General features: G+C 45.0%; 1 protein-coding gene across 3 annotated transcripts in view; it reads right to left on the bottom strand.

Moving 5' to 3' along the window:
• Positions 1-2,767: 2,767 nt before the first annotated feature.
• Positions 2,768-25,899, bottom strand: part of PDK1 (pyruvate dehydrogenase kinase 1) — a 45,612-nt gene continuing 22,480 nt past the window's right edge. For 2 of the 3 annotated variants that reach the window (XM_069733155.1, XM_069733153.1), the window contains exons 4-11: positions 24,811-24,995; positions 14,194-14,289; positions 11,768-11,845; positions 10,785-10,861; positions 10,047-10,145; positions 9,276-9,386; positions 7,973-8,086; positions 6,754-7,202 (exon numbers count right to left, since the gene is read on the bottom strand). In XM_069733155.1, coding sequence (XP_069589256.1) covers positions 7,062-7,202; positions 7,973-8,086; positions 9,276-9,386; positions 10,047-10,145; positions 10,785-10,861; positions 11,768-11,845; positions 14,194-14,289; positions 24,811-24,995 — 901 coding nt within the window. In that variant the 3' untranslated portion in view covers positions 6,754-7,061. Of the gene's footprint in view, positions 7,203-7,972; positions 8,087-9,275; positions 9,387-10,046; positions 10,146-10,784; positions 10,862-11,767; positions 11,846-14,193; positions 14,290-24,810; positions 24,996-25,899 lie in introns of all 3 variants that reach the window. The other variant, XM_069733152.1, reaches the window with a different exon arrangement.

Here is a 25,899-nt window from a genome sequence, read left to right as displayed (position 1 = left end):
GCACTCCAGCAGGAACAAATTACCAGGATTTCCCAGTAAAAAAGGAAAGGTGCTCCCTCTGCAATATTGCTACCTGTACGTGAGGATGGACTGCACAAGCAGTTGCTCACCTGGGTGGATTGTATACGGCACAACTGTATTAAAAGTGAACTCGCACCTGATGGTTGGAGGTAAAATGGATTCCAAGCGCTGCCGTACGTGAGTCCAAGCCGTGAGGACATTACTACTGCAATGCGTTTGAGTTAACTCCTGGCTCAGCAGAGCAGTGACAATGGTATATTGCAGTAGGTAAGGGTGCCGTAATAATGACTATTCCAGAATGAGATGTTACAGAAAATCTAAGTGGTTCTAGGCACCTGCAACGCTCCAAATACTGTATCTGAGTAATGACCGGCGCCATTCAGCGTCTATTCCTGGATTTTGTATAGAAGATATCTAAATACATCATAAGCATGTAAACAGTAACATAAGTATATACAATAGCTATCTATTAATGAAAGAAAACACAGGCAAATACAGCGGATGTCAGAATCCAAGTTTAACGAAAATGATCTTTAATGTGCAACAATTCTCTTCTAACAAAGGCGAATGTGAGAGGCAGCGGACTGGGGATGAGCGGCAGGCCGGCCATACACGAGGCGGCCGTATACAGTGCTGTACAGTTACCAAGGCGCCATTAACAGGTCTAGATGATCAGCATTCGGGTTACATGAACTAATGTAGTTTTATAGCAGATCTGTAGGAGACCAGTTAAGCCAGGATCACAAAGTAGGCAAAGGCTCTGTTCACACTAGCCTCTTATAATTCTGACCGTTTCACTACTGAAGAACTGCTTATATAGTATGTCCATAATGATGTGCCTATTAATTTACCTTTTATATAGCAGTGGCAGCCTCATTTCTTTTTATACAGCCTTCCAAATCTAATGTTAGTGCAGCCCCCACATGAGGGAGCCCACAGCATGAAGCGAGCTCCCCCTAGTGGTGGCTGCACAGGGGGAGCCTACAGCATGAAGCGAGCTCCCTCTAGTGGTGGCTGCACTGGGGGAGCCTACAGCATGAAGCGAGCTCCCTCTAGTGATGGCTGCACTGAGGTGGCTCCCTCTAGTGGTGACTGCCCTGGGGGAGCCTACAGCAGGAAGCGAGCTCCCTCTAGTGGTGGCTGCAGTGAGGGAGCACCAGCATGAAGCGAGCTCCCCCTAGTGGTAGCTGCACTGAGGGAGCACCAGCATGAAGTGAGCTCCCCTAGTGGTGGCTGTACTGGGGGAGCCTATAGCATGAAGCGAGCTCCCCCTAGTGGTAGCTGCACTGAGGGAGCACCAGCATGAAGTGAGCTCCCCTAGTGGTGGCTGCACTGGGGGAGCCTACAGCATGAAGCGAGCTCCCTCTAGTGATGGCTGCACTGAGGTGGCTCCCTCTAGTGGTGACTGCCCTGGGGGAGCCTATAGCATGAAGCGAGCTCCCCCTAGTGATGGCTGCAGTGAGGGAGCACCAGCATGAAGCGAGCTCCCCCTAGTGGTAGCTGCACTGAGGGAGCACCAGCATGAAGTGAGCTCCCCTAGTGGTGGCTGTACTGGGGGAGCCTATAGCATGAAGCGAGCTCCCCCTAGTGGTAGCTGCACTGAGGGAGCACCAGCATGAAGTGAGCTCCCCTAGTGGTGGCTGTACTGGGGGAGCCTGTAGCATGAAGCGAGCTCCCCCTAGTGATGGCTGCAGTGAGGGAGCTCAAAGCATGAAGGGGGCTCCCTCTAGTGGTGACTGCACTGGGGGAGCCTACAGCATGAAGCGAGCTTCCTCTAGTGGTGGCTGCACTGGGGGAGCCTACAGCATGAAGCGAGCTCCCTCTAGTGGTGGCTGCACTGGGGGAGCCTACAGCATGAAGCGAGCTCCCTCTAGTGGTGACTGCACTGGGGGAGCCTACAGCATGAAGCGAGCTCCCTCTAGTGGTGGCTGCACTGGGGGAGCCTACAGCATGAAGCGAGCTTCCTCTAGTGGTGGCTGCACTGGGGGAGCCTACAGCATGAAGCGAGCTTCCTCTAGTGGTGGCTGCACTGGGGGAGCCTACAGCATGAAGCGAGCTCCCTCTAGTGGCGGCTGTAGGTATTGAGGGTTTTATTCTTTCAAATTGTAACTGTGGTTTCAGGAGAGCTTGCAGCAGAATGTCTGTGTTCCGCTAGCTCCCCCCCTCTGTAGAACTCTGAGCTGCAGCTATCATCTCCTTATGTCCGGAGTCACACTAGAGAGGAATACGGAGGAGTGCTATGCGATAAGACATCGTACAGCACTCAGACCAGTATTCCTCTATGGGGCAACTCCCATCCCCGTTTTAAGCCTATGGGTGCGAGTGAGACAGCGCACATCACATGGATATCATCCGAGTGATGTCCGGTATATGCTGACCCGGCAATGGAGAAATTCTTTGCTCCGATCCGCTCTGTGCGAGAGGCTCGGAGCACAGACACATGACACTCGGCTCCGCTCATAGCAGAGATGGTGCCGAGGGTCATTAGCATCTCGCATCCGATGCCCTGCGCTCGTGTGACTCCAGCCCAATAGGAAAATCTGTATTCACTTAAGTCATTTTACCCATGAATCGAAAGTGAAACATAAGTTCAGAAGGAGAACAAATCAGAATTCACTGATAAGATATTACAAAGTTTCTTCTATTCATTTTCTACTATTGATTCATGAAATATGAAATGTCAGCAATGTTTACAGCTTAACTGTGCAAGGGATTAGGAGTCGTGTAACAAACAGGACTCTATCGGTCACAAAGATATAATGACAATTTAATTTTTATTTAAAATCAAAAACAGGTAATGGCAGAAATTTACTTAGATTTTTCCCCACATTCAATTGTTTTTCTCAAACTCCAATCATGTTAATAAGTGTCAGAAATATGCTTGCTATGTGGGCCCGGGTCAATATCACAAAACGATCTGTTGCCATGCCTCCCATATCATGGACGTTCCCCTCCCCTTTTCACAGCTGCTAAAAGTTTTTAGAAAAAAAAGTAGCAACAAAATATATAAAAAATGAAGATGTAAATAAAACAAAAGCCTATATTCACGATCTAACAGAAGTAAACAAAAGGCAGAAACAAATAAAGGCACAATACTGAAAGAATCAAAAAGCAATGTGAACATTAAAAGGCCAAGATCATAAATCCAACAGTACAGCAATACAGTGATGGTTATTAAACATACAAAAAAAAAGGTTTTATCCCAAAGGTTGAGGGCTCGTTCACTTTTCACCGATCTTTTACATTTATCACATAAAAATATCGCAAATGAAAATCAAACCAATGGAAGTGGCCTGTAATACTCATCACGGTCAGTGGAGAGGTGGTAGGAGAGGGCATTCATTTATTTGGGAATTCCGACCATTCTACTGACAGAACGGAACAGACCCGACAAATTTTTTACCAGTCTAACGTAAAATAGGTGCTGACCCCCCAAAAATGCAAATATTACATAAGCCTCAAGCTTAGGAGAAGAGCAGCTCAGTCACCTGTACTCGCATAATTCATAGTGTATTTATCTAGTGTTCTGCACTAAGGAGCCATAGCTTTAAAGGGGTAGTCCCATCTCTAAGATCCTAGCCCAATATGTAGTAGTTGTAATAGCTAATTTTTGTTAATACCTCAAATTAGAAACTTCGTATAATTCTTCAGATCTGCAATGTTGCTTAGCTCCTACACAGGGCATTGCAGTATCTTAGCGGTTAGTGGTCGTAACCATGGTTACCTGTCACTGAGTGGTCGGGACCATTGATATCTATGCTGCTGCAATGCCCTGCACACCGGGTACGTGACGTAGCAAATCAGAAGAACTGTGTTATATTTCAAACTGGAGGTATTTGCGATTATTATTACACCTATATATTGGGATAGGATCTTGGAGATGGGAATACCCCTTTAAGGGGTTTTCTGACCAGGATTTAAAATAAAATATATATAAATATATAATTTTTCTCCCACTAGTCTACCTACTTACTGTTCTGACAGATGTTTTACTTGACCACTGCAACCAGTGACTGCAACGTGATCGACCCGTCACCGCTGCAGTGGTCACGTGACATTCCGCATCGAAAAACAAAGCGATGAAACATAAGCAGCACTACTAAGAGTCTGGTAGTCAAGTATGTATGTATGTATATATGTATGTATACATTTTATTAGACCACCATAGGCCCAGATTTAAAATAAATTTTGGAAAACCCCTTTAAAAAAAAAAATAAAAATCCACCAAGGCAGGGCTGAAGAATGAATCTGAAAATTTTATAAGAGACAAGTCAGGAATTCTGGAATTGAATGTTACTCGCATACTTTATATAAAGCTCTGGCTCCATTGAGTAGCAAGAAAACGCAAAATTCAGAGCGAGTCCTCGCCTTGTCCTGAACAAATGAAGCATTTCTTCTCCTCCTTCGCTAAATAATTAATTCACTTGATATTTCCTAAAATAAGATACATTCACATGGCAGAAAAATATCTGTAGGCAGAACAGTTTAGTTAAAAAATGACTGTATAGATATTTCCTAAATAAGAGTAGGATAAATTCTGCAGGAAGCCGTAGACGTATGACATCAAAGTACACGGGAAAAAAATGTGACCCCTAAAATTCAGCATTGTGTAGTCCATAAAAAGTATTGCGATTTAGCGTCACAGCACATCAGATACTAAAATACAGACCAAAAAATATATATATAATGAAGGGGCGAGGGTAATAGTTTGCAAATTGCTTCAACTTGAAATGCTGGTTTTTATTAAAGAGCATTTACCTTAAATTAAAAAAAAAATCCTTAAAAAGGAGTGGTCTGCTTTAAATAATCTATTTTTACAATAATAATAATTAATAAAAAACTATCATAATAATTAATAAAAAACTATCAGAGGGTGCCTGTGATCATCTGTGTAGGATAACCTGGCAGCACTTTCCCTGCAGTGCCCCCACAGGAGAAATATGGAATTACACGGTGCTCTTAACCCTGCTGTTCTGTTCGGTCTGGGGAGACCTATTTTGAACTTTGGTATTTTTTGGGGTGTTCAAGATGCGGTTCTGAAACTTGTGGTTGATTGACTTAAATGAGGATGGGTCGGTCGGCCACGGGTTTCAGAGCCGCATCTTGAATATTTTAAAGAATATTGAAGTTCAAAGTCGGTCATTTTTGACCAACAGAACAGCAGGGTTAAATGAATTTTCTGCCTGCAAAATATGAGAGCCAGAAAAAGAGGCATAGACCCCGATTCATCAAGACAGACTTGAATAATGGAGGGGCGTGTTGGAGTCAGATGCGTCTGTGAAGTTGCGTGCGCCACCGTGTGGGACTGAAGTAAGATTCCTGGTGTAAGTTACGACGCCGCTTCTGGTTATGAATTGGATGAGCTGGGGTGTTACTCCCCATCTGGCATCAGCCATTTTGGCAAAATTGGCGTGAAAACACCAAAAGTTGCAAATCTCGAGATGCGGAAATCCTTCAAGACTTATCGAAGTGTTTTATGCCAGCTTCCTGCTGAAAACACTAATGAATCTGGAGTGAACTCTTTATATCTGCTCTAGGTTCTGCTGCAGGGACTCTAAGGGGATGTGCACACGACTTTTCTAAAAAGGCACACACAAAAAAAAAACCAATTTGCAATTATGTAAAATCGATTTGCTCTGCATGTTGCTTATTTTGATGCCTCCGAACGCCGGGAAGTTGTGAAAAGGCGGCGCACGTTCACTCGTCTGCTGGATTCTGCTTTCTATTAAAAAGTTTAAATGGCAAAAAAAAAAAAACACAAACAATGGGGAAGACGCTTCATGAATAATAGTCTGTGTTTCTGCAGGGTCTTCATTTTGAAAAACCAAGACGCAGCGTGCACATGTCCCAAACAGAGAAAGCCCTAAATTGGGTATTGAAGAATGAGTTTCTAATAGATTTCACCATTAGCAACATAAGTTAAAGTAAGCATCTAAATAGTTACATTTTTTAGTCAATGGATGCTGCCGTCTTTTAGGGCTTCAACATGATCTGGGCAGTGACTATTTACATCATCTGTTTGGCCCTAGCATTTAGCACTACAGTATAGTGATGAGTGAACGCGCATGGATAAGGTGTTATCTGAGCATGCTCAGGTGTGTCTTCGTTGTGCTCAAATAACATGTTCGTGTCCCTGCGGCTGCATGTGTCAGAGCTGTTGACCAGCCGCAACACACGCAGGGATTGCCTAACAAATGGAGTCCCACATGTGTTGCAGCTGTCGAACAGCCACGAGACAAGCAGCCGCGGGGACTCGAACATATTATTCGAGCACATTGAAGGTAATCAGCACCCAAGAATGCTCAGATAACACCTTATTCCAGCACTTTCGCTCATCACTATACTGCAGCGATTAGTAGGAAGGCAGCTTTAGGGGTCACTAAGTATTTAAGGAGCTTTGTGGCCACTTTGCAAGCTCTGAGAGGACCTAATGTTTCCAGAAAATGAGCACTGGCTGCATAAACATTCATATTAGAATAGTACAACTATAAGATTGGTAAGAAAATGAGGACTCTTGTCTGTATGACCCAGGAGGGAATATGGACATCATAGAGAGAAGGGGGACAAGAGTTGACTCCTGCTCCTTATCTATTGGATGGTTACCTTGGCTCTGCAGGGGCATAACACTGATTGAAGAGGGTTGCAGCTGCTGTACCTGACCCAAAAAATATTTAGAGAAGGGGATAATAATGCATAATACAGAACAGCCCCTTTAATGATTTTTTTTTTTTTAGGGGAAATGCTCTTTAAGATCAGTCATAGTCCGCCACTGCCTTGCTATGATCAGACCATAGCTTATGAGAATGATGTATATACATTTCACATGTGAAATACGGATTTCAGCTCCTCCTCCGCTGATCAGCCTGATACAGTGTATTACAATGTGTTTTCCTATATACCTGACACGGGTGAAGCTTGTACAATACATGTCATCACAGAATGCACGCTTTATACCCACTGAAAAATATATGAAAGGTGCAAACCGGACGATGCGACTGTGGGACAAGCCGGGTCCAAGATGCGCTGGAGCCGAGGGCCGCTCAGCTGCTGCGGAATGTGGTCATGTCTTTAGGCTCGCTGCTCGGCACGCACCAATCGTCCGCTTCGTGGTTGGTATTATAATGTTTCCATGCTGACTTATTATACACAGGGAGCCTCTCTACCGATTCTGTAGATAAAGCCTGGATGTGGAGGGAAAATGCATTATTTACAACTGCGGCCACTGAAGAGCGACCCTAGATGGACAAGTATTGGGACAAATCCACATTTACCCTACAGATTTTGTGACATCCCAATCTAAATCCACAGACATTAACCTAGAGTTGGAGGTCTGCCCTTTGCATCTATAACAGCTCCCGCTCCATCGGGAAGAATTACCATAATATTTTGGAGGTGTCTATGGCACTTTTTGCCCCTTCGCCCAGAAGAGCATTTGTGAGGTCAGACCCAGATGTTGGAGAAGAGACCGAGATCACAAGCTCGGTTCTGGTTCATTGCAAAGCTATTGGATTGGGTTGAAGTCCGGGGTCTGTGGCTGGTCATGTTCTCCCATACCAAACTCCCCCATCCATGCCTTTATGGACCATGTGCGCTGGAGTGCAGTGATGGGGGAACGGAACAGGGCCTTCCTCAAACTGTTCAACTTTAGCAACTTTAGGCTGGGTTCACACTAGCGTTCGTGTACGCAGCATAGGGTTGCGTACTTCTTACCTTCAGATCCGCATCCGTCCTGTGTACCTATCTTTAACATTGTGTATGCAGGGACATGCGTTGTATGCGGATGCGTCCCCGTGCGGCGTTTTGACGTCCCCGCCGAACGCAACGTGATTAAGACGCGTGTCCCTATACTTCAGCCCATAGAATACATATTGATATAGTAAGTAATATCCAGATGATATATGTCAACCTTGGGACTACCAGAGAGAACATACTAATTATATCCTCATCTTACCTTGATATATATGACAGCATCAGTTCCATATCCTTCTAAAGAATACAGCTTCAGGTCTCCCTGGAAGTATCGGGCATATAGCTTGGATATAGGCAAGCCATAGCCGAACCCCGCCTGCACCAAGACATCAAAGGAACAAAGATTATACAACTGTTAACGGAAGGCTTTGGCCATGTGCACACGTCAGGATTCTTTGCAGAAACTTCCTGAACAAAACTGGACTTTTTCTGCAGGAAATCCGCATGCGTTTTTTTCATGTTTTCTGTGCATATTTTTCGCATTTTTTCCCAGAGCTTCTCAATGCATTAAATAGCGGGAAATCCGCAAAAAATCTGCAAGATTAATGAACATGCTGCGTTTTTTACCGCGATGCAACATGTGCACAAAAATTGCGGATTGCATTCTATTAATAAGATGCTTAACGGATGTGTTTTTTTCATGGTTTTATTGCATTTTTATAGCTGGAAAAAAAACTCGAAAAATCCGTGTGCACACAGCCTTAGACTGGACATTTTGCAGCCTCCTCGTGCTGCGGTGTACATGCTTTTTACAGTGCTCATGTCACCATTATAGATCTGGCCCATTATAAATAGAAGCAATAACACCAATATGAACATAGTTAACCCACACAAGCTCAAACCACCCCCAAAAGATCGATTCCTTTATTTTATTTTTTTTAATGCATATCTATGCATCACAAGTTTTACCATGAAATAAACAAAAATCCATGTTTCCTAAACCCCCAGCCGCCTCTGGAACAAGATCATGAGTGATTTTTCTGCACGGTTCAGTACCGTAGTCTGTTCTAATGACAATTTAGTTTCCAAATGAACAGGAGAATCCGGCAAACAAGTTACAAGTCTGTATCTGGATCACAAGGCCACTGGGATTACATCTTGTTTTGGGTCACACATTCATTGATTCCATCTGAACCCCCGAAAAACAGAATTCAGATAACAGACCTCAATTATCAGGGTCTAAAATATGCAACTTTGGACTAAGCCTGAGCTTTTCTGGGCCGTATGGGTCTGTGAAGTGGGAAACAATAGATGGATCCGGTGGGGAAAAAAAGCTCAAATGGAGTCCAAAGTTCATATGTTTTCAACTCTGTTTGGAAGTCTTTGCCGCTATCTGGAGCATGTTCAAATCCCGTTTTTTGGGGGGATTTAGGGGTTCCTTCACAATATATTCATTGACGTTTGGCCAAAACAACAACATGTGATCCCGGCCGATCGCATATAAAGTATAGTAAGAGATCCTAAGCTTGACGTCTCCATGTTTGTTGGGATCGTCCAGGACTCACCAGCGGTGTGGCACGAGAGGTCTCCATTGTTGGAAGCGGTGCAGTCGAATACATGTAGTTAAAGAGTCTATCAATCTTCCTGAGCGGCACTCCACCCCCGCGGTCACTGAGCTGCGATGTAAACCATTGCTTATTACAGTACAATATACTGTATATAGGGTATACAGAGAGAAATGGGATTATAAAATATACATTCTGTATCAATTCTATCACTAGGGACAATTTTGTATTTTTGTCTTGTCTTGCATTCCACAGACCACGTTGAATGTGCCAGGAAACAAAGCCTGTAAAAGCCTAAATTATTCATTTCTCAGTTAACCCCAATTGCAAAAAAATATTTTTTAGCTTCAAATACATGTATTTAAATGAAAAATAAATAAGATTGGAGGTGGAGACCCCTTTAGAGACCAGGTGCACTGCTTGGAGCCATTCCATGACTTGAACAGATAGTAAATAATGAAGGTCATACACACAAGATAGATTTCTGCCTTTCCACAGCGGAATAATGGGCTCATTTGAATAAAATTAAAGCATTATGGCACCCACAGAGTTTTTTTTTGTGTGTAGGATACAGGCTTTCAATTTTTTCACTGGGTGGAATATTATAGCACACTAGGTTTCCTGTCCACTAAAAACAACGATAATCTGACAGATTATTGCAATTGCCATTGCAAATTAAAAAAAAAAAAAAGTCACCTTGAAATCTCCATGGTCACGAACAGAAATGCTTCTCCACAGTTTCTCTGTGCAGCATGGTTACGGAGGTCTTACCTTGACTGTTAAGTCTTCACTTCCCAAAGCTACTCTCACTTTCACAGGAGGATAGACGCCTTTGTCAGCGTGGAATTCCATGGTAGCGCGCATTGCATTCTAAGAAGAAACATTACCCAAAGTCTATGGTCATGTATTCCTTTTACAAGAAGAGATATTTGTCAGCAATAGAGAACACATGACATTAAAATAAGAAATGGCCTAGCTCTAAACTTCAGTATATGTGTGTGTGTGTGTGTGTGTGTGTGTGTGTGTGTGTGTGTGTATGTATATATATATATATATATATACATATACATACATATATACATACATATATACACACACACACACTGAAGATTAGAGCTAGTTTATTTATGGGATGAATATATATAGCAGCGCAAGCGAGAAGGTGTTAAAGAGAAATATTTTTTTTTAAAGGAATATATATTCTTAGAATAGATGATCACCCAAAGGACAGATTCCCACAAATGAAAGTCATGCCTGGCAATAGGTCATTCCTTTAAAAAAAAAAATAATTATTCTCAAGGATTTTGAATTTTAGGTTTCCTGCTCCAATCCAGCCTCCGCCCATCCCCGAGGCCATCATGGGAATGAAGTGATATGTTATCAACAGAAGCCGTTACACACACACACACACACACACAAACTTAAATGAAATATAATAAAACAAAATATAGACTGGATAAGAAGTTAAATGTCCTCCTATCGGTAGGATGGTGAGAGTAGATCACACACCTTGAAAAGCTCAAACACCATATGGTACAGATGGGAGGGCACGTACACCACCTGAATCGGCTGTCCTGGATTCTGTGCTGGAAGATTAATAAAGTAAAAAGAAAATTAGTACCCCAAATATCCTGCAATTAACAGTTCCAAACAAATAGACAGTCCGGGACAAAACGCCATTGACATATAGAAGATCACCAGGTGGTTCCTCATCAGTTGGCTGCGACCATTGGGTGAATACTGTAGAAAGTGTTCAGTTTCCATGCAGGGTAAATGATAAATTTCACAGTAGTCACTAAAATCATTGATCTGTTTGTGTTATACAGCCAGGCTGTATGACCAGCTACTTTGCACTGATGAGGGGTAAAAAATACCGAAACATCTGTCTGCAAAAGGAGATTCTGGTCTGGCTTTCTATCCCAAGTCATGTGGTAAGGCTCTTTAGGCTGCCGTCACACTAGCAGTATTTGGTCAGTATTTTACATCAGTATTTGTAGCCAAAACCAGGAGTGGAACAAATAGAGGAAAAGTAGAATAGAAACATATGCACCACTTCTGTATTTATCACCCACTCCTGGTTTGCGAGTGTGACGGCAGCCTTATAGAGAGGATATGAACTTCAGATTTCCAAAATATGGTGCTATAAACTCTTCGCTTCCTCTGTGAAGATGCCATTTGCATAGATACATGCATAGCTGATCTCTACTTTTGCCAATAGGAGACTTTCCCCTAGGACCCTAAAAATTCTCTATCAGGGTATTGCAAAAACACACAACAGCTTCAAAATGGATAAGTCACTACAATATAATGGATGTGTGTAAATAATATAACACTACGTGGGCGAATGGATGGAGAAAATATTGCAGCATTTTGGTGGCACCAAGTGAGGAGAGCGAGAATAAGATTTGTGAAATGTAGAGAAGCAGCCGATGTACAAGAACTCACGTCACACAATAAAACATCAGGGAGACGAAGCATGCAATGATACGCACCATTGAATTCTGCAAGCTCCAGCTCAGGAGAGCTCATGTAATACAAGTCACACAGGGATTTTGCATTCTCGTATCCATCTAGAAGACAAAACAGGTGAATAGACTGGGATCTACATAGCAGAGGTACAGCATGCATCGGATTACTGCAATATGGATCTAGTGCTCGCCCTCACTGATCTGTGCTCCGGCTGTTCGGAGGCTCTGCTCACATCCAAGCCGGACCTGTCTCTTCACACCAACAGGGCACAATGTACACCAGTGACTATAATGGGGTCTACCTAGTTTCCATTATGTGTCAGCCCCATGACTGTACCATAGGATCAGTGCTCTAAAGTGGGCCAATGTTTGGGATGAAGGGTAAAGTTTACTTGTATTTTATTCTTTATCCAGGTCATCATATTTATTATAGAACAGTTATTCTCATTTTTACAAGTTATCCCCTATCCCATTTGTTCAGGGGATCATTTTCTGATCTGGTGTCGAGGGTGTCGGGTTTGACTGCTAGGACCCCCACCTATCCAAAGAACGGGGCTTGCGCACAACTGCTCCAATCACTCTCTAGGGGGGACTGCCCAAAAAAGCAGAGCGTTTGACTCTGCTATACTGCAGTCTCCTACAAAATAAAGCGCTGGTGTACAAGCCCGGCCACCTCTCTATTCAGTTGGGGGTCTGCAGAACTCCCATCTCTGTTTAGGTGATGTGATGAACGCTAAGATATCATCAAGTTAAAACCTATCCAAGAATATCCGGACGCAGCTCCATTCATGCTCTATAAGGCTTGTCCGGTGAAAACAAGTTATTTTTCCAAATGAAAATGTACCCTGGTGGGTTCAGGCGCAGTATTTTTATGATATTAATCAGATGTATACATTAACTAAAGATAAAATGTTTGCTGCATCAGTCGCCTCAAGGGGGCGCTAATGCTCTTATCGCATACTGGTCTATAATAAAAATAACAGTATGGGGTTAAATCAGTAAACCTTCACTTTATTGCAATGAGGATTTAAATTATGTATATAAAATCCCTTATATGATCAGAGGCGATAATTTCCTGGACAAAGAAGGCTCTCAATGAACATTTCACTGTTTTCAGATAAATAGAAACTGCGGAACTGAATTATACAGGTGTTTGGTGAGGTCCTGTAATTCATTTCTATGTCTGGTAGTGGACTCCTGCTGTAAAAGGGGCAGCACATCAGTGCTTAAAAGGTAGAATGCAGCACTATACATGTCACAGTCCCGACGCCCAGACGGTTACTAACAGCCTTGGGCAAAAGACACTGATTGGGCCTAAATAACTCCGAGACCAACTCTCTTGGTCTCCAAAGTGCAGCGAGTTGCAGATAGGAGTCAGCTGTATAAGCCTGAGGTCACATTGCATTTTAGCCTACGGTCAGTAGTTCGTCAGGCTCACGTCTGAAGCCCTGGAAAACATGATTTGGGCGGGTGCGCTGATGAGACTATTGGCTGTAATATTCCAGATGTAGTCTGCCACGTTGGACATGATTTTCAGCCGGACCTGCCTATTTGAGACAGGCTCCAAGGCGCAATCGACTAGGTCCTGAAGCCTGCCTCAATAGGCGGAAACAGCCGAAAATGATATCTGACAGAGCACACAGTAACTCCATCTGCATAATTAGTCAATGGCCCCATCAGTGTAAGTGTCCAAATCACATTTACCAAGGCTTCAGACGCAAGCCCCAACATAGCCAGTCACTGTAGGCTAAAACGCAATGTGAACTCTGCCTTATACAGCGGGCACAGGTACGTATGGAGGGGGCTCAGGTCCATGGAAAGTAACCGTAATTATCCCCATTTCACTTACCAGACAAATGACAAATACAACCGTAATGCACCACGTATGAACAGTGACTAGAGGCCACGGTCCATGTGCCGACCACAGTCTGCAGAAGAGGACTTACGTGGGTTATGAGCTGGCGTATTTTGGACAAAATATAAACTAATACCTCACATATTTTTGTGTGTGTTTTCTGCACTTAATTTTTCAGGGTGCAGTTGGGCCCATTTTGTCTTGTAATCTGTGGTGTCTGTTCACATACGGTGCATTTGGATAGCACTGGGCAGCCCACCTAAGCTAATAGAAGGGCGTCACTACTAGGCTGGTAACCTGGATGCTGTGCATCTCCATTGTGTGAACAGCGCCAGTCTCTTATGTGCAGTAATATGCCAAGCAGAAGCAGCCACCCCCTCCATTAGTTTGGTAGGTTGTGAGTGGCTGCCTCATCCGCAAATCTGCACCTGAATTGCTGCCATCTTAACCACATGGGTCCACTGCATCCTGATAGGCCTCCAAACAAATGCACTAGGCAGGTAAAGCATCTCTGCCTTTTTGTTGTTTTTTTCTGAATTTTTGGAGGATCTCTGAATCCTCTTTTTGTGCTATTGCTGTTTAGAAGAGGACTTACCTCTCACAACGTCAACCACATTGCTTGCTGGGTCTATGCTGCCGATGTGTTTCGGATGAGCCGGATTCACCTTCACTTTTCCACCAAAAAGAAGCGCTACAATGCAAAGACAACATTTACAGCTGTGTTATCAAGAGCAAATGTACCAACTATGTATCATTAAAAATACATATCTTTTGAATTATTTAATAAAATCAAGGGGACATAAGGAATTCATGGAGGTGGTTACACAGAGATGAATGGAACAAACCACTCAATTAAATTGATTAAAAAAAACATTATATACAGTACAGACCAAAAGTTTGGACACACCTCCTCATTTAAAGATTTTTCTGTATTTTCATGACTATGAAAATTATACATTCACACTGAAGGCATCAAAACTAAGAATTAACACATGTGGAATTATATACTTAACAAAAAAGTGTGAAACAACTGAAATAGGGATTTTTGTGTACTCACCGTAAAATCCTTTTCTCCGAGCCATTCATTGGGGGACACAGACCATGGGTGTATGCTGCTGCCACCAGGAGGCTGACACTAAGTAACACAAAGAAAGTTAGCTCCTCCCCTGCAGTATACACCCTCCTGCTGGCCCCCAGCTAACCAGTTCGGTGCAAAAGCAGTAGGAGATCAATAGCAACATATAAACGTATAGCATGTCACATTATATAAGAGAGTATAAAAATATCAAAAGATAAAAACAAAGCATAAGCTAAGGGTGGGAGCTGTGTCCCCCAATGAATGGCTCGGAGAAAAGGATTTTACGGTGAGTACACAAAAATCCCTATTTCTCCTTCGCCTCATTGGGGGACACAGACCATGGGACGTCCCAAAGCAGTCCCTGGGTGGGGACATCATCAGATCAGGCCGTGTAACCGCTACTTACAAGTGCGCCACCGCGGCCTGCAAGGTCCGCCTGCCCCGACTCACATCTGTGGAAGTATGTGAATAAAAGTGCTTCAAGAATGTATGCGGACTGGAGGAGTTCACAAGCTTGCGGTCGTGCTTGCCGAAGTCTGGAACCTAGAGCCCTCAGACAGGGAGATAGGCTGACATCTAGCTCGGAAGGACTCCTGGATGGAGAAAACAATCCACCAGGCTAACCTGGCCGAAGAAACGGCTAGACCCTTCCTGCGACTGTCAGGAAGCCTACTTACCATCGAGAAAGCCAAGTAAAGCGTCCAACCCTTGGCAGGACGCCATTCTCGATACGTACCCACTCGAAGCACTCACTTCTTCCAGGTTATAGAGGATCCCTTCCGAGGTGTGTGGATCGGAGCCGAAAGAGATGAGAGAACGATTCCCCTGCAACAGTGGGAATACAATAACACCTTGGCAATGAGGGAAGGGGATGTCCTGAGGGCAACCCTGCCTAGAGGTAATAAGGAAAAAAGACAAAGAACAGAATGTCGAGTTCCGAAGACTCATCAGGAGTACAAGAACGCAAAGAAAGAAGGGAAGAGACCTTCCCTGATAGTGAAGGCTGTCCGGGTCCAAAAAAGGAGTCCACTGTAAAAAGCCGAGGATCATTAGGGTCCCACGGATCTAACGGTACGCGGTAGGGAAGAACTACAGGTTAAGGCTCCCTGCAAGAAAGTCCATCTTCCCAGATTTGTCGCAATAAGACGGAAAACTAGCAGAACAGCAAGCGAGAAAAACCCTGACATGGTCAGTGCGGTTCTCCCGGGATCCCTGGAGCCCTTCCTGCTTCCGAAAAGATCTGAGAAGAAGTAGAAGAGGAGTTATAGAAATTGGTCCCATGGAAGAGTAGAGCATGCACTGCGATGGTCTTGAAAGTCAAGGCCAAACCATGAACCGGAGCACATAGGCGTTCAGCTTGGACGCCATCTGACCTACATCTGGAGAAGTCTAGTGAAGGCAGATCCGATGGAAGACTTCCGAATGAAGTTCCCACTCACTAGAGGAGGAACCCTGACGGCTGAACATGTGTGCTGCCCAGAGCACTACTCCAGGGATATGTACTGGTGAGATCCCTGAATGAAAGATCTCGGCTCGTCAGAGAGAGAGAGGTGCCTGGGCCATGGCGCTTGACTGTGGGTAAACCGAAGACCCGCCTAAAGTCAGTGGGCCTGCTGCAGGATTAGACGTACCGTTCAGAACTCCAGGGAAAAGATCGGAAGAAGACTGGCCTTGGAATTCCCCAATGACCATTGGACCAAGAGAAGGCTCTGGGAGAGGAAGGAGCTCAGAGAATACTCTTTGAAAGCCTGATAGATCTGCAGAAAAAAAGGGCGCAGCGAAGGAAACTGCTTCCATTGTCGTCCTTTTCCTCAGAACCCTCCTAGCGAATTGAATGAACCGAGGGAATGAGATATGAAGTGCGCAAGCTCTCTGTTGAAGAACCACGAGCTTGACTCGAGAGAGAAAAAACCATCCTGCGGGGCAGGATCATCCTGAAAAAAGGATCTGCTGAACTGGGAAAGAGGAAAAGAAACTTGTCTAAGTTTAGCTGCTAGCCCAGAGAAAGGGTATTGCAAGAGATATAGACGACTCAGCGTAGTCCTAGAAGAGCAGCTACAAAGTCGACCAAAAAGAGCAGGACGACCATGCTTCTATGATGCAAGAAGTACACGACAACCGACATACCCCTTGCGACCACACTGGTGTGGTAGCCAGGCCGGAGGACAAGGTCGTGACTAGAAAATGCTGTTCGCAAATGGAAAGGAAGAAATTTACTTTCACTGGGGATAGAACCCATGTTTCCCACTCAATAGTCAAAGACCTTAACCACTCAGCCAACAGCTGACCTTGAAGAGATTGTTGTAGCGGGGAGAAATAGGCATGTGAGGGTAAGACTCCCGAATGACTAAGGATGCCAGAAAAGTCCACCTCTTTCTGATGAAGTAATGGCTGAGCGGAGAAACTCCATCGGAAAAAGGGGAGGACCTTGACAAAGGTTGTTAGAAGTTTGAAGTCCAGGAATGGTGACACTTTACATTCCCTCCATTTTTGGAACCAAGATCCCTAGATCTAGACTATCCTGGACAATGCTTCCACTGCTGGTTGGGTCTGTAGAGGAGATACGATCCCTGCTAGTCTCCCGCTCAGAAAATTAGATTGGCCAGCTATACTGTTGAAAACAAAGTAGCTAAGGTCTCTGACCAGGAGACCATTGGTCAAGCCACCCATGTGGTGGCTAAGGAAGGGAAAAGCGCTGAACCCGAAACCACAAGACGGAACGAGCTAGGTTTGCTATCCGACCGTCTGTGGTAATTTAAAAAAAAAAAAAAAGATACATCGGGCAGGAATACCAGTAGGTATACCACAAGAATTACAACCCGGATAGTCTGCCAAGAGACAGAATACGGGACTGCGACCAGCAGGTCTCTAGCCATCGACGTGCAGAGTAGAAAAAAAAAAAAGGAACCCTCAATCCACCGTCCTCTTAACAGGGGCGTGGAGAGGAATCGTCCGCTTTCTTGCATCATGCGCTAAATAGCGATGATACAAAAGGAGGGGTGCTTGGACGCCAAAAATGTGTGCCTCCGTACATCCTCAGAGTAGAAGTCCCCGAGTGGACAGGGCAGATGTCTGGCAATAGGCCTAAATGCAGAAGAGGATACACGGAGGCGACAATCCATATGCTCGTCTGTTGAAAGTGTGGGCGGAAATCGGAGCCCCTTAAAGGACCCGTTACCATAAAAATCCGACCCGGTATGGCATCCAGCTTAGAGGCTTCTGTCCAGTGCATCGCCCGTCCCACTGTTGATGATATAAAGAGAGAGAGAGTCCCTCTTTCTCAGAAGCTCTGGCAAATCAAGGCAATATCCGATCCATATTTCGCATTGTTCTCAACCAAACATGGGGGAGAGATCAGGAAAAGAAAACTTCCGTTTTGTAGAACCTGTACGTTATTCAAGGATACCTGCGGCCCCTGCTAGCCGGCGACTCCTAATGTAGAAGAGGGAGCATGTTGAGTGCTCCAGAGTTCAGTTAGGGAGACCAGTTTAGGATTGCTGATGTGCTCTTAGGGCCAGTCAATACTGGTCATGCGCCTTTAAGACCAGGGAATACTGGTCCTGTGCCTTTAAGAGGAGGACATACTGTTCATGTGCGTCATGTGCCATCAAGAACCAAGGCCTGCTGGTCATGTGCCTTTAAGAAACAGGACGTACTTGACATGCACCTTTAAGTCCAAGACATACTGGTCATGAGCCCTTAAAACCAGGGCCTACTGGTCATTTGCGTATAAGACCAGGGCATACTGGACATGTGCCTTTAAGACCAGGGCATACTGGTCATGTGCCTTTAAGACCAGGGCATACTGGTCATGTGTTTATAAGACCAGAGCATACTGGACATGTGCCTTTAAGTCCAGGGTATAATGGTCACGTGTCTCTAAGACCAGGGCATACTGGTCGAGTACCTTTAAAAGCAGGAGAGTAGAAGTCCCCGTGTACTGGTCACCTTTAAAAACCACGGCATGCTGGACAAACGCCTTAAGACCAGGGCATACTGGTCATGTGCCTTTAAGACCAGAGCATACTGGTCATGAGCGTACTGGTCATGGGAGATTAAGACCAGGGCATACTGGTCACTAGCGTTTAAGACCGAAGAGTACTGGTCACGTGCCTTTAAGACCAGGGCATACTGGTCATGAGTCATTAAGACCAGGAAATACTGGTAACGTGTTTTGAAGGCCAGGGCATACTAGTCACGTACCTTTAAGACCAGGGCATGCTGGTCACGTGCCCTTAAGGCCAGGGGATACTTGTCATGTGTGGAGACCGGGAATGCTGGTCATGCTCCTTTGAGACCAGGAATGCTGGACAAGACCGGGGCATCTTTTAAAAGGATAATGCCAGAGATGGAATCCCAGGAGGGGAACTAGGTACTCTGGGAGGAGCCGGGATAGGCGCAGCGAAGGCTCCTGAGCTCAATTGATTAAGCACTATGAGAAAAGGTGACAGGCTCTGCTGGTAATGTGCCCCTTTTACACTAGGGAACTCTTAAGACCAGGGAATCTGGAGAAGGGTTTATGAGAAAAACCATGGAAAAAGACTGGGGATGCACCTATAAGCCCAGCGACTACTGGGCATGAGACAAGCCCAGCAGCTACTGGGCATGAGACTTAAAGACCAGGGGACCTGAGCCCCAGAGAATGCGGGTCCCAAGTATTTAAAACCGTGATGTTAGTGCCTTTATGCTGCCGGACGTGCGGATTTGCGGGGGAGGGGAGCGATTCACCTTACCAGGATTCTGAGTCCCCCGTCTGGAATAGCGCTGACCTCAGCGCTGAAAACCGCCGGCAGCAGCCCCTTCCAGAAGAACTAGGGGCCGGAAACTCCGCAGCCCCTTCCTGAGGTCAGGGAGAAGATGGCCGCCGAGATCTCGTCCTGCCCGAGAAGCGCCAGAATAGGGGGGCGGAGCCGCTAGAGTAAAGCCGGCGGGGGGCGGGGCTTCCCGGAATGCGGCCTAAACAGGGCCGAAGCCGGGGACTAAATTTATAGAGTCGGCCGGCGCGCACCCGCGGACTGAAGGGAAAGGGACCGCGAAGCTCTGTGGGGACCCTGCCGCTATGGAGCCCACCTATGACCGCCAGAAAAGTCAATTATTAACGTGCACTTACCCCGTACAGGTAGGAGCTGTGCCCGGGAAGATAGGACGGTGTAGGGTTGGGGAGCCTCCATCCACCAAACCTGCAGAAGAGGGGTGGAGAGGAACCGTCTGCCTCCTTCCATCATCCGCTTTTTCAGTGGTGATGCAGTGGGGGCTGCTCGGACGCCACGTTGGAAGGTGCCTCTGTACAGCCGAGGGTAAAACCTGGTGGACAGGGCTGAATGTCCGGCAATAGGCCTGGCTGCAGAGGAGGATACTGAAGGTGAAACTCCAGTGCTCGTCTGATAAGGGAGGGGGGAGATCGGTGCCCATGAAGAGGCCCGTCGCCCCTAAAATCAGCTCAGGCAGTGGCTTCCCACGTCGCAGGAGAGGATACGGAGAGGTGAAACTCCCGTGCTCGCCTGTTGTTGGTTCGGGGGAGATCGGACCATGAAAGAATCCGTCGCCCCCTTCGTCCGTTGTAAAAGGTAAAAAGGTAAAAAGGAAAAAAGGTAAAATCTTTGGGTCTGAATAGCAGACCCGTCCGTGTGCCTCCTACGGACACTAAGCAAGAACTGGTTAGCTGGGAGCCAGCAGGAGGGTGTATACTGCAGGGGAGGAGCTAACTTTCTTTGTGTTACTTAGTGTCAGCCTCCTGGTGGCAGCAGCATACACCCATGGTCTGTGTCCCCCAATGAGGCGAAGGAGAAATATTGTCTTATATTCTAGGTTCTTCAAAGTAGCCACCTTTTGCTTTGATGACTGCTTTGCACACTCTTGGCATTCTCTTGATGAGCTTCACCTGGCATCCCTGGGGGCTTAACAAGTATCTGTCTAATTAGCATTTACATGATATTCCCTTAGTTCTCAGCTTTGATGATAAATGTAAATTGTCTCTTCAGAGAGGGAGAGGACTAGAACTCTAGTGCCACCTATTGGAAGTAGCAATCCTAACAGTCATTGTCGACCCTTTAACGAGCCTTGTCACATGACTTAGGGTATGTTCACACGTTCCTGATTTCCATCCTTTTTTTTTCAGGACTGAAACCGCAGCTCTTGGCAGAAAACGCAGGTCCTTTTTTTGGTCCTTTTTTGATGCGTTTTTTGATCCTTTTTTTATGCAGTTTTCTATGCAGAGTCTGTGTGTTTTCTAGGAAGTTTTTTAGGGTTAAAATGGCTGAAAATACCCTAACCCTAACCCTACCCCTATTCTAACCTTAGTGGAAAAAAAAAAAAATTCTTAATTTTTTTATTGTCCCTACCTATGGGGGTGACAAAGGGGGGAGGTGTCATTTACTATTTTTTTATTTTGATCACTGAGATATAACCTATCTCAGTGATCAAAATGCACTTTGGAACGAATCCGGCAGATTCGGCGGGCGCACTGCGCATGCGCCCGCCATTTTGCAAGATGGCGGCGCCCAGGGAGAAGACGGCCGGACGGACACCGGGAGGCCGGGTAAGTATAAGGGGGGGAGATTAGGGCACGGGGGGGGTCATCGGAGCACGGGGGGGGGGGGCATCGGAGCACGGGGGGAGGCATCGGAGCACGGGGGGGGGGGGGGCGGGATCGGGGCGGCCACACTGCGCCCACGCACCTCCGCCCACTTCCCCGCACTTCCTGCTGCAGCGGTTCGGCACCACAAACCGCAATAAAACCCGCAGATATATTTTTGATCCGCGGGTTTTACTGCGGGTTTGACCTCACAATGGAGGTCTATGGGTGCAGAACCGCTGCGGCTCCGAAAAAAGAAGTGACATGCTCCTTCTTTTTTCCCGCAGCTATTCAGCGCGGCTTTTTTTTTTAAATTCAGGATCATGTGCACAGCGGTTCCTGTTTTCCATAGGGTACATTGTACTGTACCCTGCATGGAAAACAGCTGCGGAACCGCAGCGGCAAAAACGCTGCGGTTCTGCAGTAAAAAACGCACTGTGTGAACATGGCCTAAGGATAATAGTCAAACCAGATCTCCACTTTGCACTGACGAGGGGCAGTACCCCGAAACACAGTGTCTGCAAATTGAGATTCTGGTTTGGCTATTATCCTAAGTCATGTGACAAGGCTCGTTAAAGGGTCGACATTGACTGTTAGGATTGCTACTTTCAATAGGTGGCACTAGAGTTCTAGTCCTCTTCCTCTCTGAAGAGACAATTTGCATATTTCCCAGAGGAGCATTGCGGCTTTAAGTCTCCTCACCTTGACATGCTTATGTCACTCTCCGCAAGGAGAAACGATACTTCTTGGATCAAGATAAATGTAAAGTGTACACTAAATGTAAATTACTAGGTACTGACTATCTGGACAATTAACATGTGCCTGGACAAGTTTTCAATTAGCTTTCTGTGGACTCCATTGAAAATACATATATACTGTATATTATATAACAAAACCAATCAATATCTCTATCATTCGTATTAATGTTGAAAACTTATTAAAATATATATATAGTGAACTTAGAAAAACAAAGAACAGATGTGCTATTGAAGATTTAGATAGTGGATGGTAACGTTATCCTAAAGGAAAAGGTTAAGAAGGAATAAAGGTAAGAAAATAGGCACCATCTGATGGGTGGAGAATGGACAAGGGGGTGCTTATGAATATGAAATAATACGTAGGGTCAATATTTAAACTGGAAATGGCAGGGAGGGATCTTCTTTTGTCAAAAATGCAGGGGCTCTCTGTGTACAGGGAAGCCATATGTTACCAACGAGGATCGGTACAAGTCTCCCGACTGGAAAGTTCTTAGAGGCGATCGAGTTTCGGACAACTGTTTGCATCATTGGAATATTTTAATACCATGTCCAAATACACTCAACAAAAAAGTTGACCTGTCACCATAAATGCCGTCATTTCAGAAATGAAGAGAAATAGTATATTACATGGACATGATTAAAGGCATGCCAACCCAATGCATGGTTGCACAACCACTGGCAACGATGACAGCTACAAAAAATGTTAACAAGTCATCTGTAAACTTTGTGTACGTGTCCGCAGATAGTTTCTTCTTCCACTGCAATTCTTTCAAACTCTTGAATGTTTGCAGGTTTCCTTTTACATTAGCAGATTTCAGCTATTGGGTGAGATCAGGACCAATTTTATTAGACTAAAACTTTGTTTTCTTACATTTGGGAGCATGTGTCGCTCAACGATGCTGGCAATCCTCCGATTTCATTGTTCCTGTAACCCATTCAAGGCCTCCAGTCCCATAGGCATCAAAGAGGCTCCACAACATTATGGATCCTCCACCATGTGTCACTGTAGGTAGGGTGCACCTTTCTTTGCACTATAAACATATCACTAAGCATTGCCAGAGAGCTCTACCACCGGTCATAGGCTGATTACAGTCATAGGAGCACTGACAAAATTAGGACAGGTAATCCTAATTTCTAATTAACCTCATGTTAGTCTGATTTTGTCCAATTGATTCAAACTGAACAGCACGTGCCATGGCATGGCATTATTTTTAAATTTGCATGAGTTTTCCCTGCCTTCTATTGGGAACAGATGCCTTTCTCAGACTTTACAAGGGTTTTTGCTATAAACTTTGTAAAAGGAATACCATCTTGTCAGGACAGAACAGGATCAGGAGCACCTTTTACTTTTCTCAGTACACACATTTAAACAAGAAAATCTGGTTAAGTGTGTGCCAAATGTCTATGCCACTGATGTTTTACAGCACTTCATCTCGATTAAACATTTTCCATTTACTTGGGTTAATAAGTACCAAGAAAAAAAAACAGGAATCTTATTCATACAGTGGGCAAATGCCAACATCTGGCACACCTTAATGACTCAGGACATCTACCCACAGCGGGCACATGTATAAACAAGAACAGAAGATCTGAAAAAGTCATATATACCTCTCCCTGAGTAAGGTATAGAATGAGGCTAGCACATTCACGGTATACAGGGGTCATTGTGAAAGGAGGGGTAGCAGGGTCAGCTGTAATATCACCTACTGTGATTGGTGGATCCTGTGTTATTAGCTGTGTATAGAGCCATTATTGTAGTCATGTCTCTGCTGATACAGAGACTGCTGAAAAGCCTTCTGCACAAGACAAATAGTTCCAGTGGACAGTATAAAAATTGCAAGAATCTATATTATACTAGATGGTGGCCCAATTCTAATGCATCGGATATTCTAGAATATGCATGTTCACGTAGTATATTGCCCAGCCACGTAGTATATTGCCCAGCCACGTAGTATATTGCCCAGCCACGTAGTATATTGCCCAGCACAGAGCCACGTAGTATAGAGACTTTAAAAAAAAATAAACATATACTCACCTATAGCCCGTTGAAGTCCTGCTATACTTACAATCCGCCGCCTTTCCCGCTCCTCGGCACGCTCCCTGGACCGCTCCATTGCAAGCGGCAGCTTCCGGTCCCAGGGCTGGTGTGAGCAGGACCTATGATGACGTCGCGGTCACATGACCGTGACGTCACGGCAGGTCCTTGTCGCACACCAGCCCTGGGATGGGACCGGAAGCTGCCGCTTGCAATGGAGCGGTCCAGGGAGCGTGCCGAGGAGCGGGAAAGGCGGCGGAGGGTGAGTATAGCAGGTTTTTTATTTTTTTTATTATTTTTAACATTACATATTTTTACTATTGATGCTGCATAGGCAGTATCAATAGTAAATAGTTGGGGACACACAGGAGGGTTAATAGCAGCGGTAACGTTACACCGCGGGCCGTTACCGCTGCCATTAACCCTGTGTGAGCGGTGAGCGGAGGGGATTACGGAGCGGGCGCCGGGCAGTGAGTGCAGGGGAGTGACTAATCGGACTGTGGCAGTCGCTGATTGGTCGCGGCAGCCATGACAGGCAGCTGCCAAGACCAATCAGCGAATGAATAACCGGGACAGAAGGACAGACAGACAGACGGAAGCACCCCTTAGACAATTATGTATATAGATGAAAAAAAGAAAGCTTTAAACACAAAACCCCGACTTATCCATAGGGTAACTTTCTGATGATATTCCCTTTGAGGGGCTTAAATCACATTTGCAAGTGTGACACAAAATCGAAGCATCTAGATGCAGGCATTCTTACTTACTGTGCTGGTTAAGAAGCATCCGTATTGATATTCGGTTCATGAAGAAACGATCTAAGAAATACTGCACATTCTGAGAGGTTACTGGATCTGCTCCAAAGCTGTCTTTATACTCCACAACGCCCTGCGCCATGGTTGGGATGACATCATTGTGCCGATTTCGGATTGTTATTACTGTATCTGTGAAGCTTTAGACCCCCCAAAAAAGAACTGAGTTTTACTAACTTGAGGTTACAACATAAAAAAAAAAAAACCAACAACAAAGCACGAGAAATAGGATAGAAGAAGTATGAAAGGAATATATATATATTATACACACATATACATACTAGATGGTGGCCCGATTGTAACGCATCAGGTATTCTAGAATATGTATTTATGTATGTTTATAGCAGCCGCATAGTATATAGCACAGGCCACATAGTATATAGGAGCCTTGTAGTATATAGCAGACAAATACCACGTGGCCTGTGCTATATACTATGTGGCTGCTATATACATACATATTGTAGAATACCCAATGCGTTAATACAGGCCACGCAATATATAACAGTGGCCACACAGTATATAACACAGCCATGTACTATATAACACAGCCCATGCAGTATATAGCATCCAAGTAGTATATAACACTGCCCACGCAGTATATAACAGTGGCCACGTAGTATATAGCATGCAGTATAGAACATAGCCCACGTAGTATATAGCACAGCCACATAGTATATAACACTGTCCACGTAGTATATAACACAGCCCACGTTTTATATAGCACAGCCCACGTAGTATATAGCACAGCCCACGTAGTATATAGCACAGCCACGTAGTATATAACACTGTCCACGTAGTATATAACACTGTCCACATAGTATATAGCAGCCACGCGGTATCTAACACAGCCCACGTAGTATACAGCAGTGTGGGCACCATATCCCTGTTAGAAAAATAATTAAAATTAAAAAAATAGTTATATACTCACCCCTGGGATCCACCGAAGCTCCGGCGATACACGCGCGGCTGCCGTCATCTTCCTTTCACAGGATACATTGCGAAATTACCCAGATGACTTAGCGGTCTCGCGAGACCGCCAAGTCT

The sequence above is a fragment of the Ranitomeya imitator genome, chromosome 7 (assembly GCF_032444005.1).
Source record: "Ranitomeya imitator isolate aRanImi1 chromosome 7, aRanImi1.pri, whole genome shotgun sequence".
In the NCBI taxonomy this organism is placed as follows: domain Eukaryota; kingdom Metazoa; phylum Chordata; class Amphibia; order Anura; family Dendrobatidae; genus Ranitomeya; species Ranitomeya imitator.
Note: the sequence above shows the minus strand (reverse complement) of the source record. Positions and strands in the feature narration are given on the sequence as shown.